At 42.9% G+C, this 16,448-nt stretch overlaps 1 protein-coding gene across 1 annotated transcript; it reads left to right on the top strand.

Moving 5' to 3' along the window:
• Positions 1-1,366: 1,366 nt before the first annotated feature.
• On the top strand, positions 1,367-3,877 carry LOC112883931. The gene is made up of 3 exons (XM_025949198.1): positions 1,367-1,538; positions 1,643-1,962; positions 3,514-3,877. The coding sequence occupies exons 1-3, from the start codon at positions 1,398-1,400 to the stop codon at positions 3,677-3,679; spliced, it is 627 nt and encodes a 208-aa protein (XP_025804983.1). The 5' UTR covers positions 1,367-1,397; the 3' UTR covers positions 3,680-3,877.
• Positions 3,878-16,448: the final 12,571 nt, after the last annotated feature.

Genomic DNA, 16,448 nt, shown 5'->3' with positions numbered 1-16,448 from the left:
TCTCCACGCGGGAAACCACGGAAAACGAGCTGCTGATCACCATTCGGGCATGACATGACGACATTGTGACGTTTTATGAACTGTCGTGAGACTGCGACTTATGGAAACTTTGACGAGCTAAATTGGCAACATTTCAAAATCACCGTTAGATTAGTCAAGCATGCGTGATTGGCCAGCTTCGTGTTGTACCATAATATAGTTGACATTAACGCATGGTGCCCACCTAGAAAATGAAAGATATTGATGGCTGATTAAAATGGTAGGATATACTAGTAATCTGGTTAAGTGTGCTACAGATATACTGGTAATCTAATAAACATGTTTACCCGCAAAAAAAATCTAATAAATATGTTTGACCAACCCGAAGCAGGCTGTCTCTCCATTGAGCATGAAAGGCTAGAACTGTGCAAATAAATTTTTAATGTTTAGGAAACCTTTGCAAGTAGTGATTCCATTAAAGGACAAAATGGCTGTCACCGAGTAATTTTGAACGTTCATACTTACCGCTCTAAAATTAATAATACCTATTGCAGGGAAATTTGGTTATGTAGCACTCTGTGCTAAAATTGAGGGGGTTTATTCATCACGCCAACAATTGGAATTCATCCAATTGAAGACGCCGAGCGCCTCCGCCCCACCCTCCCGCTATTATCTCGGCAGCGGCGCTGTCGCCGGTCCGCCTTTGCTGCCCACCTCCACTCCGACACCGAGCTCCCCCGCTCTAGTTCTACCCACCGTTGTCCTCCGACCGCCGGCGGCGCCCGGCCGCCTTGCTGCACCGCCCTTACAACCCGCCTCCGCACCAATCTTCATAGCCCTCCCCCTCTTCTAAGGCCGATGGTGGCCACCGACGCCCCCAGCAACCCCGTTCCAGAAGTCTGGCTATCGGGGCTCGGGAAGGAAGATGAATAGGGGTGCCCCTCGGGGGAGGGCGCTTCTACATAGCTCGCGCGTCAGTAGCATGCGTGATAAATAGATTTTTCAAAAATTGATGATGCCTGCTGCAAAAAAAAGTACTTCAAAGTGTGGTACATCAAGCGCTTCGCCACAAAGTGGCATATAGAACAATTCATTTACAATCGTACTTGAAGATGTTTGCTGGCCTAAGCATGAGACTATGAGAAGAAATGCGCGTGAATGTTCAAATCAAATGTACCACATGTCGAAACTCAATTAAAGTCTCATGTATTATTTTTTAACTACTTTCTTCGTTTCAAATTAGAGATCATTTTGATATTTGTATGTGCATAATTTTTCTAACATCCTTATTGAACGGACGGAGTAGATGTTTAGTTCAAACGGAAAAGCCCATGGGCCGATCAATAATCTCGTTGGGCCGGGGTGGGTCTTCGCAAATGGTCTCACTGTGCGTGCAACCGCATCGCAGCCCGGCAGCGATGTTCCTGCGGCGGCTGAGAACCTCCGCCGCCCTCCGGCGCGGCGCCAACGACGGCGGCGTCCTGGCCGCCATCCGCGCGGAGCTCTCCCACGAGCTCACCTCCTCCGCCCCGTCCGATCCCCCTCCCTTCCATTTCCAGGTAGCGCACCACCTGATCCTCCCCTTTCTCGGCAACCCACTAACCCCAACTCCAATCCAGCGCGCACGCACAAGTCACACCTCTCTCTCTTCCCCGCTTCGCAGGACGCACCTGACTTCGTCACCGTGTGGGATGCCCCCTGCGCGCAGGACGTGCTCCTCCGCCGCCGGGCTGACTCCGAGGAGGTCCTCGTGTCGGCGCTGCTCGCGCCGCTGCAGTTCGCAGACCAAGCGCCGCTGCCCAGGGCCGCGCTCATGAAGGTGTTCGTCAGTAAGCCTGGCGCGGCTCCGGTGCTGCACTTCGACTGCCGTACGTCCTGGGTTGGGGAGGACGGCGGCGATGCTGACTATGCTATTAACGCTGTTCGGTACCACCCAATTCCTGGTGATGCTGGGGAAGACAAGTACGAAGGGCCGGAGTTCAGGTATTGTTTATTCCGTTTCACAGTTATTCTTTGGATATTGTTGTATATGGAATGAGTGAGCTGAACTAGTAAATTGGGGTTCTGCAGATAAAACTTTGTAGAAAAAACGAGAATTTCTTTGCCACATTCAAGTGGAGCTGTAGGATGATTTTGATTCGAATTATCCTTTTATTTTGCAAGTGTCTCTGAAACTCATGTTAAAACTTCTCACAAAATTGAACCTATGATGCCAGTAGGGCTGTGTTGGCAAGAATAACTGAACGCATGCTAAATTTGTAATTTTGTACGGTCCATTAATCTTGAAATTCCTGTTTGTGCTTGTGATTTCCAGTTAAGGCTTCATTTAGTGTCTTTGTATGGGAAGATGAAATTAAGGTTGCAACACCATTTGGTTCATGATCTGAGACAGGTCTGTTAATTGAAATTCATGATACTTGATATATGAAACGAAATAAAAATCTCTACAGAAATATAAACCTATCAGGAGCCCAAGATTAGACTCATATGGAAGTACAACTAGGCATCACCTGGTTCTGGATCTAAGTTTTTTTTATGAGATATGTCAAGTTATTCTGGATTCTTATGTTCTTTTTTATCCTAATTTGGGATCTCACAATCTTTGCAATTTCTTTCAAGATGTTAAACTATAGTAACTTAAATGGGCTTCCACCTAGCAAGGCGGCTGGATGTAGGGAATCTGATTGTCCTGGATTTTTCATGCATGCTCCTTATGTCAACTAGGGATATTCGGAATAGATTACATTCACTAGTTGGTGTGATATCTAACATTTGATTTTAACCTGGAAACCCGGTTAAGATGGTGGTTAATACTTCAAATCTTTTGAATGAAAATGAAATGCTGTACCATCATCACTCACCTTCCCTATTATAGTATTATATACAATCTTTTATTGAGCGGAGAACGCTCGCTGGGATATTCTTGCAATCAGTACAGGAGTAGACAATAAACGTGTTATTCTTTAACGATATAGTGCAACAGTGCCTGTTTCTTATGCAAGCGGAAATATAAGTTGACAATAACAAATTATTTATGTTTTTTAATAAAGCATAATATGAATTGGGGAGATATCTCCCTTATTCTTTGTGCCACTAATTCATGGTCAGGCTTATGATAATTGATTGCATCATTACTTCATATATGTGATTCTTTGTAAAAAAAAACAAAGGGGCTTAGGGCCCTCGGCGTAGGTCAAGTGGTTTAGGCACCAGTAGAGCGTCGGTTAGTGGTCAGGTCCTTTTTATCAACCTTTTTGTAAGAGTCCTTTACAGTTTTGTTTTTGCACCATCCTCCATTCTGGTCCAAGGTGAAGGTTTGGTTATTGTTATTGGACCATTTCACTTTTCTTAATACAAAGATACGCAACTCTCCTGCGTGTTGGAGAAAAAAAACAAAGGGTTCTATTATCATGTCGATTCACCAAGGGGCATATATCTATTTTTGTGAACATCAAGAAACCTCTTCAGCTTAAGAGGTTTGGTTTGTTCAAAATCACTAGCACTCCATGACAGTGTTTGCCTTTGTGTGTTCAGAGATTTGGATCCTGGGCAAAAAGCTGCATTGCAAGAATATCTAGTGGCAAGGGGCGTCAACTCCAAGCTGGCAAGCTCAGTTCTCCATCACTTGCTTCAGAAGGAGCGCTTCCAGTATGTGAATTGGCTGAAGACTTTAGAAGAGACGTTTGCAAAAAATCATTGACCGTATCCTCATTTGAACATTTATGAACTATCGTTTCTTGCTGAGTCAAGAGCTCACATTTTTGTTGTGCCGATGCTCGAACAGGCGCAGTTCCTGCCCATTCATGTCGATGATAACTCCTACCCAAATCCTGTTGAGAATACGTGGAATCCCTATATCTATATCCCGAGAGAATTCAATTGTCTCATTTTAAATTTCCCCCATGATTCCTGTGAAACTTCTACATAGCTAACAGGTTCCTAATATGTACACGTCCCATGAGGGTCTATCCTTTTCCAAAGTGTAGTGTCATATTCGTTTATGAAGCGAATGGGGACATTTTGGTCGAGTCGACAGAAAGAATTCTCAAAAAGATGCAATGATCCAGCTTCTTTTCTGGGGGTAAGTATGAGCAGCAGTGCAGCACCACAATCTGGGAGCGTGATGGATGTGGTGCACGTCAAACGGGTTACGGCCCACCGTTCAGCACGCTGCACGCCAGCTGTTTTTGTTTAAGCGGCGATGAGGATAAGAATGGGCCCACCAGATTGAGGCGACTCGGCAAACGCAGAACCGACGATCACCAACCGACCTGTGCTCCCTATAAAGCCACCCGACCCCCGCTCTTCTCCTCTTCGCAGAATAGAATCGGTGTTCGTTAGGCGGTAGAGGACTTCCCCTACGCGCATCCCTCCTCGTGTCGTCGTCATGGGTAAGTCGTAGGTAAGGCGCAGTTGTTTCCGATCTCACGCTTGTTTCTTCGATTTGGTTGAACAGGTGCGCGGACTAGCCGGATAGATCGCTTGATTATAGGGTTAATCGATCCGTTCGATTCGAGGTCTAGGTTTGAAGATTCGTTCCCCTGCTCTGTCGCGTTTCCCCCCGCGGATCCCTCTGGATGGGGAAATAATTTTGTGTTGATTTGTGACTAATTACGATTTGTTGGTACCTAGGGTTCTGCACTTCTTTTGTTTCGATCTCTGTCCAATGTCAGATCAGTTTAATTGGGCAGCGCAGAAAGTTTGGGCTTGACTGAAACAGGATAATTTGAAGGGTTTGGTCTCGATCTGCCTCTGGTCCACATGGTTATTGGTCTGATCAGGATAATTTGTTCGCACGCCTAATTTTTGTGATAGAACTTGCACCTGATGCTTGTATAATTGGAATTAGTGGAGTGCTCAAAATTCTGCAGTTTTTGCATCTGGCATGTTCTCCTCGTCGTTTTCAGTCTCATCAGAAGGTTCAGTTATGGTAAGATATGGTTGCTTAGGTGTGTTTGGACTTTACAGCTATATGGTGTCAATTTGCTGTTCAGTTTGGCATGCAGTATAGGTTGGATTATTGATGGTGGTTGCGAGGTATATAAACAGATCCATCACTGTATGTTTCATGGTCGATTTAGTGGTGCTTTATTTGGGAGTAGGAACAAGGTTTTGATTCAGTACTATCATGGAGGTGGTTCTACAGTGTTCTTTGATTATCATTTAGGTCAGCTTGATTGAAAGGCACATTTCAAGGAAGTTCAGAATGTGGGTTTTAATTGCCACTGTGCAGTGATGTTTAGTGCTAGTTTCGTGTTGAAGATTCTTCTGAGTACTATTCTTGCTGAGGGCCATGGATGTATGCTCTAAGTTGTGGTTTCCTTACTGGTGTGCTACTGCTGCGTGTTTATCTGGTGGTACCGTGGTACCTTAAGGTCTTCTCAGATTAAGGTGTATTGCTTTGGTCTGAATCTCCTCTCTGGTGATGCAATCTTCGGTCACATGGTTTTGAATTTTGGCTTTTGCGGTGGTTTCAGCTACTTATGTCCCTTCATTTACTGAACCATGTGCCCATTTCAGTGTCAGTTCCCTTTCGTTGTAAACTCATGTTGTATGTGTATTATTAACTAAGCACCTTCTCTGTGTTTGTTTATTAAAGATTTCAGTATAGAAGGGTCTGTTGTAACCACTATGTATTATTGACATTCTTCTACTTGTAATGACTGTTTTTTGTAATTCTTGGAGCAATGGAATTATAACCTGAAGTCCTGAACCTGATTTGAAAGACAGTGCTAGGCGGAGCAACATCGCCTCGCCTAGCACTGAAGTTGAAATAATGCACAAACAGTGGAGATAATGTAAAATCCAGATTCGAAATGCACTGTAATTCAAAAGTATGATCATTAAGTGCCATTCATATTCAGGTTCTTATTAAGGTCTATTTGTAGAATTGTTGTTACCGACTTTTTAAGTATTCTGATGCAATATATGTTTCAACGAATCACACCCTAAGTTGTGTATGTTTTTAAGTGTTCTGATGCAATGTGTTGCAATGAATCATACCTTAAGTTGTGTACAATATGTGTTTTTTGAGTTCTTTTCCTGTTTTGTTGGCAGTAACCTAACAGTGTGAGCAATTCTTTTCAGATTGATCCATCATTTTGTTTTGATTTAGTCACAAAATCTTTTAGCTTCTATTTTCTTTTGTTTCTCTTGGCCCTAAGCTAATCAGAACTTAAATCTATTCCTACTTGAATAGAGCAATCGATGAAAGTTGGCACATAGTTTTTCAGGTGTTATGAATCTCAGCTGAAAATGGTTTATATTTATTCCGTGTTTCAGTTTGCAAAACCAGTTTAATTTAATAAAGCTTCCTAGTCATCTGCTCTATATTGTTCCCTTCATTACTTTTTTGGAGGATTGTCCGAGTGATGTGCTTATGCTGGTATATGTGACTTTTGACTTTAGGTTAAAGTAGTTCTGTGCTTGTATTGCTTTGGGCATTTGTAGAAGAGCAATTAGATACTAGACTATTATAACTCTATTCAGTAGCAATGGTGCTAATGTATGCGGCAAGTAGGGATTAGTTAAGTTCCATGCCTTTTTGTTTTAGACATATCTGGATCTGGAAGAGCAAGTAGTTTGCTAGTCTGAACTCTTTGGTAGCAGTGTTGGCTCTCCATCAAAGCTGCTTGTAAGTTTGTGAACACTTTTAGGTTGTTTTAGTCTGTAAGTCTTGGTGATAATGTGAACTAACGAACCTGAATTGTCCTTTTACTGAAATGGCTGATTGCTTCATTTTTTTAGATGTTCCATCAATTTAGCTGATTTCATGCTAGGCACATCCATGGTTATCTAACTGTGGGTTGTGCGCTGATTTTTTTCCTAATTATCTATTACTAACTTGGGTATTTTTCCTTTCCATGCTAAGCTGTTTGTTTTCTCCTATCATTTTTGTTGGCCCTTAAATTCTGTGATAAGAGATTTAGGAGTGTTTACCTTCTATTGTGCTATTGTATTACATCCATACTAAGTTTCTAACCAGGTTGGTGTTGTATGCTACTCTGTAAAACACCCGCTGATCTTTTCTCTTTTTAGAGTTATCATATTTAGTATTTTTATGCCGTTGTAGCTTGCATTCTCTTTTCTTGTAGTAGTTACTACTTATACCACTGTTTATTACATGTCATGCTTAAATGTTTTTTTATTGTGCTGTTGGTTGCTTTGTTTCTGTACTGAACCACGATCCTTAGGTCCCTGTTTACTATTTAATATGCTTTTTAGGTGCGCAAATAGAAAGAGTTTAGAAGGACTTGCAAGTATTGTTCTATTGTTTAGTTTTATAGTCTAGAAGTATTATGTGATTCAAACCCTTTTCTTCAGCTTTCTTTGACAGGCCTTATGTTCGAAGGTTTTATACAAAGTTTTGGCGGATAGTGTGGTGCATATGAGATTAGTCATGGAGTTTATTGTTTTGAAGTTGCCGTTTCATGCTTAAATTAGATTTTGAGTCGACAGTTTCCCTATTTTAGTTTGCAAATTGTTGGCATTAAGTTTCAAAGGAAAACCAGACTTAACTGTTTGCATTCAGCAATTCTCATCAACTAATTGATCATTTCATCTTAAGATAGCCCTGGAATTATCAAATTCTTTCTTCATTTCATTAGTAAATACTGCCCTCCTAACACAAGTTGTTTCTGTTACCTGATAGTATCATTACTGTCGATCCTTCAATTTTGTGATAGATAAGAAGTGTGTATCTTGCGTACTTGTTCTTCAAAAGTTATGCTCCATATTAAGACATTAATTGGCCCTTCTTTGTTATATGCTATCTCATGACACTAGTATTGCTTGTTTTGTACTTTTCTTATTAGAACTGGCGTTGTAATTTGTAGTTAGTAGTCTGTGTTCCCTTCTTGTGTATCATTTGTGATTGGTAACAGGTCACAGTTATTCTCTTATCATGCTTGAATCATTCATTACTGTAATGTTCGTTGTTTTTGTGTCTATATTAAAAATATGATCCTTATCGAGTCCATATTCCATTATTTCATATCATTTCTTGTATAGCTATGAAAGTAGGAGACTTTAAACCATTTTAACCATAGCAGCCGAGTCTTCTGTTGTTCTTGTAACCATGCTTTACTGTTGAGTCTTTACAATGCTGGTCTTCAGATGGTACAAGTGTATTCAAGTTTAACTTCCTCTGACATTTGATCTTTTGTTGTTAAGTTGTCTGTACAACGTTGTTTGATAAGATTGGATTTGTGGATGTGTAATGCGTTTCACTAAATATTGTTAGTAGGGAATATTTGAGATTATTCTATGGAGTTTACTTGTTATTATGTTGTGGTTTTATGCTTATTTATTCAATTAGATTTCTGAACCAGTTGCTTCCCTAGTTTGCATTGCTGCCATGAAGCCGCAAAAGGGGAATCAAGTTTGACAATTCATGTCATGTGGTTCTCACGAACTAGCTAACTAAGGGTCTGTTTGGAGGAGCTAAAGCTGAGTGCTAAACTTTAGACATGTTAGCACTTATGCACATGGTAAAGTTTTTGAGTCTTGGTTAAAGTTTAGCCCATCCCATTAGCGCACTCGTTTGGATGAGCTAGTGCTAAAGTTCAGCACTTTCACTCATTAGCATTTGGATCCAAACGGGTTCTAATTATGTCAATTTAAGATATCTGTTTAACTAGTTCTGTTTAGTTCATTCGTGTGCAGCCTCATAGGTCCTGCAATTTAATGACCTTTTCCCTATAATAGTTCATTCGTGTGCAGCCTCATAGGTCCTGCAATTTAATGACCTTCTCCCTATAATTTTGTTCCTTCTGAACTTAATGGTATTTGAAACACCAAAGTGTATAATAGAATTTAATGTTTCCCACCCATTTTTATTATCTGTGATGCAATTCAATTGCTACATTATTTGGTAATGGTGTGGGCTTTAACTGTGAGTTGACTCCTACCTAAATGTTCCTTCCTGTATCCTTCAGTAGACTTGGAGTTCCCTAGAATTTCATGTGATTCTGTCTTGAGTGTTTCCCTTCTTCCCTTGTTGTATGCTAGATTATAACAATGTGATAATGAGTTGCGTCAGGTACTGTCTTCTATTGTTGTTCGGTGTTGTTTTATTCTGATTGTCTTTCCCGGATTTCCCCTGTAAAATGGTGATCTGTTTAGCTGTAGAATTATGTTCCGGTGCAATAATTATCGCATTGAAGTAGTATGAGGTCAGCTATTTAGATGACACATTTCTGGAAGTGTTGAATAATGCAAAGTGGTTGCGTCTTCTGTTAATAAAGCTATAATTTCCTTGTTCCGAATTGCACTATGAGTTTACTGAGCCATGCCAAGTTTTGCTGGACGTTGATTGTCATCATTTGCCTGCTGACTAACTGAAATACCTACATATACGCTCATTCCAAGTTTGTCTTCCCTGCCGTTGCGTAACTTTCTCCTGATGGTTGCACTTGTACTTTTTGTAATTGCTGCTGTTTGATTAGTGGTTTTAGCTGTGATGGTTGCATTTTTAGTACTAGCAGTTTGTATAGCTCATTATATATGTGGTTTGTACTGATGACTGACCGTGTTGAATTCTGATGTGATTTGAGGGGGGATGGGGATTGAATCTTTCCTTTCCTGTTGAATTTTCTTGTTTATGCTTGTGGGTAGGTTTTAGGGTGTTGGGTGGGGGGGTGCCTAACACTGCCGATGCCGGTCCCAAGCCCGGATAAAAGTGGAGGGGGCACAACTGAATGATTGTGGAAGCGAGTGTCTCATACCAACGTTTTGTTTCGGAATTTGACGCAGGAGCTCATTTTTATTTTGCATCATGTTTTGCCGCTTTGGCATTCCCTCTAGAGTGGAGAATAAATTGGTTCATTATCATCTACCCCAGTTGATTGCCAGAGCAGCGAAGGAAGAGGTAATTTGCAACTGGAACTGACGTTTTCAATAATCAAGCTGCATACATGGACGGCATGAGGACATAAAAAAGGCAAGGCCTGACCTTTGTAGCTATCGTAGCTGTAGCGAGCACCAGTCCACCAACTGTCCATTTTCATCAATTTTTCAGGCGAATATGCTGCAACCCAGTGTCCAGATCAATAACGTTTCAACCCATGGAGAGATCCCAGAGCTTCTTGTTGGTAACGTCGCGACTGATCGATGCTTCCAATTCCGTTTGCCAGTTCGATGCTGCCACCCCCGGCTCGGGGCGGCTGTATAAAGCTAGCCGTTCGCTAGAACAAGCAAGCGTATCCAGTTCTAAACTGAGCAAGATGGATCAGTTGACGTTGTCTGCTTCAAGCTGGTTTCTGCTCTCGTGCTGCTCCTGGCCTGTGTCGCCGCCCATTTTGGGGCCGTGAGCGCCCAGTACGGCAGCAGCGCCGCCGCGGGGACGGGCCCTGCTGATGGTGCAGGCTACTTGCTGGGCGTCGCCGCCGCGGTGCTCGCCGTTGCAGCGTTTGTTTGGACCTGAAATTGACTGAGCTGGAGTCCTGGAGCGAAGCTGTGTCGTGCTTTCCTATCTTCGTGTCAGCGTTCTGTGCTCTGTAATCTGGGCTCAATCTTCTTGTCGAGTTAGGTGGTGCTTCTGACTGTATTCTTGTAAACTTGAGATTTATGAGTTGGTGATGACAGTTTTGTGAATGTGTGGTGATACAGAATAATGTCGATCAAATACTCAGGCTTGTGTTCCTTACCAATATTGTGATTGAGTGCTATGTTATCTTGAATGAAAGTTTAGCTTGTTGATGTGCTTATCACTGGAAATGTAGTGCCCTTATTATCTTTTCCTTTTGTTGACCAAGCCGTGATGCTGCTGATAACTGGGCATTTGAGCGATTTTCCACTCATTCCGCCGCTACTCGTAACCAAAATCATGCGTTGGAAATGCCACGTGATTTGGCACTTGAACGACACATTAGCCTTCGGTCCAGAGACTAAACCATGGTGGTTCAGACAATCGACGAGTAGATCCGCATGGCTAAAAGCAACTGAAGACCACCTGTTCACTTCCATGACACTAGTTGGACAGAGGATCCTCGTTCTTCAGCGTGCGCCAAATGAACCTCTCGCCAGAGAAGGATGGTGTTGGCGATCTGGTGGATGGACCTCGCCTACCTTCTGGTTGCTGAAGGACCCGCTCTGCGGTGCTTGTGACATGAAAATCTTGCCCTCGAGGCTCGAGCTTCCCCGAGCCGCCGCCGCGCCGCCGGAGATGGAGAAGCAGAGGAGGGAGCAGATGTCACAACCCAAAGTTTAAAACCATATTTAACATGTAACTAGTAGCATTATGAGCTATCATTTAATCATAATGGAGAATCATTTATACATGTAATTGAATGATTGTCTATATTTTCTTGCCTTGTTTGAGTAAATGTTGTGAAGCAAGTTTAATTTTTGTTAAGTAACTGTGCTCTCAAAAATTTGATTCAAATACTAGATCTAAAATGATGAACTTAAAAAATATTTTTTCTCAATTTTGTGATAGCTAACCCGAGCCATAGAATTCTTGGAAGTTTTGAAAACTGCTACATTGTTTGAATTTCGGTGAGCAATCTATAATAGCTTTTTGAGTTCTTGTTATTGCAATGTGATCTTGGTGATTTGATCTTGCTCCAAAAAAGTTTTGGTGATTTTTGGAGCTCGGAAAGTCCTAGTTTTTGCATTTTGAAGTTGAACCATCATTTTTATTTTTTCCATCTACCCGGGCCCACCCGTCAGCCATGGCCCCCGCCTTCTCCGCGCCTCCTTGCTCGCCCGTTGGCCAGCCCGGGTGGTGGCGCCGCGCCGTCGGCTGCTGGCTGGGCTAGCGTGGCCGTGGGAAGGCAAGTCCCCCGCCCAGCCGCTCGCCTTCCTTCCCTTAACCCCTATGCCATTTTTCCTCCCCCGAATTCCTAGCCCTTCTCCTCCATTGCCGCCGCCATCTCCCTCTTCCCCTCCTCCGGCTGCCGCGATTCGCCACCTCCGGTGAGCCTTCTTTTGATTCCCTGCACGCAAAGCACCACCTCGCCCTCCTCGTCCGATTTAGGCTCTCACTGGCCATCTTCCTCCCCTGCAGATCCCCCTCGACGTCGGCCTTCGCCCGGAGCCACCGCTCCTCGCCGTGCCACCGCTCGCCGCGCCGTTCCGCCCATTGGTGCTGCGGGTGAGCCTTCCCATCGCGCCCAAGTCCCCGTGCTCGCGCCGTCCCTGTCCCGCTCGCCTCCCTAGCCGCGTTCCCCTGTCGGCCGCGGCGTCGTGCCGGCGCGACGTCGCGCTGCGCGCGCGCTTTGGCCCCGCCCCTGCCATGGGTCAAGGCCAGCGGCCGGCCTTGACTCGGCCCGGGTCCGCCTGGTCTCCTGGGCCCACCTATCGGCGCCTTGGAGCGTCGGATCCGGGTGTCCTTAGCGTTTCCCTCGAGTTTTTATGTTTTTCATAAAGCTGTCAACTTGTAAAACCCATAGAAATTTGTGTAGATCTCCAAAAATTGTGAAACTTATTTTGTTGGATTTGTGCGTTGTACATCTACTAAAAAATGTTATTTTGCATGTTAATGTTCTGTAAAATTAGTTATGCTTTATCTTTATGAAAGTAAGTTAATTGCTTAATAAATGATAGGATGCTCTAAAAATGCCAAACTAAATGCTACTAGAGTCCCTGTGAAATGTGCTATCATATGGTGCAACTTTTTCTAATGAATCTCTACTGTTTGATAGGGTTTTAGTGTGTTTTGTTGTTATCCGCCTGCAAACTTGTTTAATTCATAACTTTTGTTTGAAAGTTATAAAATGGCAAAACCACTTCGGTTATCCTTGTTTTCATGTCTAGATCCTCTGGTAATTTTCTGAGAATTTATGGAAGTGATTTGCATGTCTTTTAAGTTTTAACTTATTTAGAGTAGCTGAAATTTGTGATGTGCATAAGTAATTCTACAAAAATGATTTGCTGGAAATTCAACTCCTATGATTTTCTTACGATGTTCTCTATATGCTAGAATTAAATCTTAATTTATGCTCACTGTTTGAATTTATCTTAACCAATCCTCGCTTTAGGTCCTTTTGGTTTAAGAGCATAGAAGGTGAGATCTTGTCGCTAGCGTTCGTGTTGATTGTCTTGTTTATGTATGCCATCCATTCCTCATTTCATGTCATTTTATTTTTATATTATGGCATCATACTAATGCATGCATCTCATTCATACATTACAGTGATCGAAACACCGGAGAACGAGCTTGTTGAGCCTGCCGCGACGGTTGAACCCGAACCCGGAGTTGAGTTCATTGTTGAGCCGGAAGAAAACCAAAGTAAGGAACCCGCTTAATTTGAATTAATTTAGTTATCTCACTTGGATATATGTGGTTATGCTATATGTTTATCTATAGCATCATTGATCCTATTTTTTTGCATTTACATTCCTTGTTTTATATATTTATATCCTTGCTACTTGCAGTTAGTAACTATTAATTAATTAATAATGTTTAGCCATACTTAGGGTTGGTCTTTTAAGAAAATTTTGGAAATAGGATCACACTATGCTCACTACATGATTTGGTTGTCTTGATCGCACTTGTCCGGTTTTGAAAATATTGGAAGGATCGGAACGGTCTAGTTAGAAAAGTGGTTTCGTGGTTTGTACGGAATGTAGACCCTAGAGAAAGGAGTCTCAGAGGCATAATCCGCTTGAATCGTTTAAGGACCGTCCGTGGATGACCTCGGTTTTGTGCAACTTAACGTAATAACACATATCCAATCATGGTATGGATAACCTTCTATATTTTAATCATTGAGGCACGATCCTAGATGCGTGGCCATAGAGCTTTGTAGAGAGGCTTAGGGGTGTCCCCAGTAGACCTAGGTGACTCTCCGTGCAAGTTAGGCGTGATTTTCAACGATTGAGACTTGTTGGAAAAGTTTGATGCGAGTACCCTTTACCCAACGTGATCGGTTGGGTGAGCCGCATGGTTCTTGTGTCGTGTGGGTAAAGAAGTACACCCTGGCAAGGTTAAATAATCAATTTGAATTGCCGCGCTCTCAGTTATGAGCAAGCTCAATATCCAACGAATTTTTCGTAGAAGTATCGTTTATTTTTTGTTATGGCTCATGTCACCTTATGTTACTTTAATTATTTAATTATTTAGTAGTTTAAGCAACTAAAATTGTGAAGTGGGTTGCATAAGATAATTAAATTGCTAGAAAACTAGGTGTTGGATTAGAGAGCTCATACTTATGCAAACTTACTTAACCCTAAAAGCCTTATCTCTTTGAGCCCTCATTTGCAACTCCTTGGTTATTTAATCACGTAAGTCTTGCGAGTACCTTTGTACTCATGTTGCTTTTGAAACTAAGTTGCAAGTGAGCTAGAAGTTGTGTTTGGCCACTTCTACCCCGCCGATTCCGGTGCGGGGGAGGAGTAGGTCGACATGGCCTCGATGGTATCCTTGAGCAAGACTTCATTAGTTTATCACGTTTATCAAGTTATCCGCTGCACAATCGTTTCTTTTGGAATATCATGTTAAACACTAAACCTTAAATTTCATGTCACTTTTAATGCTAATTGTGAGACAGATTTGTTGTTGAACCTTTAATTTCATATTTAAATCCTCCTATGTTAAATTTATAATGTTTAATTATCAAACCTTTGAAATGCTTAAAATTGCTCTTCGTGATTCATCGGCAATATACGTGATTGTAAATGGTATGTGCGTATGCGTGATCTTGGACATATGGTGGAGCACGTACCGGGACTACCGGATTTGATATTATTTTGGCAAATTACGTATCGGTTGTTGATGTCTTAGACGTGGGTTAACACATAGCATGCTGTCAGACGAGCGCGTATTAGCTCTCATCTTAATATGATAATGACTGGCGGTTTGTTTAAAATAGTGTCAAATTGGACGGTTCTTACATCAGAGCATAACTGGGCAGGCAAGGAATAGAGGAGCACGAGGCTTCGGTAGGCGAAGCCGGGGATCCTCTTCATCATCAGCCATGGCTCGCTTTTTGGTTCATCTCTTCGCCAGCCATGGCGGCCGTCGCCGTCAGGGGAGCTAGAAAAATAATGGATAGCAGATAGGAGGTTCTATAAAAAATATCAGATCACGATTATTAATTGCAATCCGATTTAGAGGTTCCATGTAAAATATCGGATCATGTTTATTAATCGCGATCCGATTTAGAAGGTTTTATGTAAAATAGTGAATTGCGATAGGGTGCTTCCCGTAAAACATTATTTGTTGACGCTGACCTCCCTCTTGGATTGGATCACCGGCGGCGGACGCCCGTTGACGACGGCGAGTCCGTGGTAGCCGGAGACGCTTCCTCCCCACCTGATCTAGATAGAGAATGCTCCAGGTAGGCGTAAGCGGAGGATGGCAGCCGGAGCCCGCGCGCGTCGGCCGTCCCTTGCCCCAGCGTGGCCGGCCGGTCGCCACAGCTCGGCGCCGCCGTGCCGGGTTCGCTACAGGATTCATCAGGAGCCCTCGATCCGGCTCATCCCAAGAGGAGAGGATGGCAATGATCAGAATCTCCCAGCTGGATGGCCATTGCTTCTCTCCTGCAGCTCGTCTTCTGCTCAACCACCCATTTTGGAGGCCAATGAGCCCATGAACGTCCAGTACGGCAGCGGCTGCACGACGTGGAAGAGCTATGGCGGCGTTCCAGGCTACTTCCTCCTAGGCCTTGCCGCTGCCGCGATCGTTGTTGCGGCGTTCGTTTAGACCTGAAATTACCGAGAGCTGAATGCCTGAATCTTAATTCGTGGAGCTTGGCTGTTGTTTGCTTGAGATTAAGGAGTCGTTGTGGAAGTGTTTTTGTGAATGTGTGGTGATATGGGAGAATGGAGATTGAATATTCAGGCTTGTGGTAAGGATTGCTCCTTTTATATTCCTCAAGCTGTGATTTTTCTGCTCATAGTGATACCCAAAAGTTTGATCTAGCTCACCGTTTGCTTCTCAACATCTGTTGATTATTGAACTCATCTTGTGGTGCACATTCTGCTGCACAGCACATTGGAAAGACATTGCAGTTCTTTCATTTTCAGATGAGCATATTACACTTTGCAGTCCTCACCATGACCAATTGACCATGGACCTGCAGCTGCAGGCAGTAAACTATGGTACCAACCAACCAAACCACCATAAAGAATGCATCTCTGTCACATTAGAATCAGGGGTAAACTGAAGTAATGCTCTGTCATCTCAAAAGGTCGCAACTTCTCAAGTAGTGTTTTAAAATCCACTTCTAGCAACCAGCAAAACCGATTTTGGAGAAAAACAAACAATCTAGGAAACCACACACATTAAAGACTTGAAGAGTATCGCAATGAATTGGTGGGCTACAAGGATTCCTGTCATTTTAAGATGAAAGAAGCTTTTATTTCGAGATGAAAAAAAAACTCATGTCTACCCAAAATATACACGCATCCTCAGTTCCATGCAAGGATTTTGTGTAACTCAAAGTAAATACCGGCATGCGATCACCAGAAACAGAATCCCTACCTCCCCCCTCGCCGCGGCGGACGAAAGAAACACTAGCGTCGGA

This window comes from Panicum hallii, chromosome 3 (genome assembly GCF_002211085.1).
Source record: "Panicum hallii strain FIL2 chromosome 3, PHallii_v3.1, whole genome shotgun sequence".
NCBI classification, from domain to species: Eukaryota; Viridiplantae; Streptophyta; class Magnoliopsida; order Poales; family Poaceae; genus Panicum; species Panicum hallii.
This window is presented reverse-complemented; position numbering and strand designations above follow the sequence as displayed.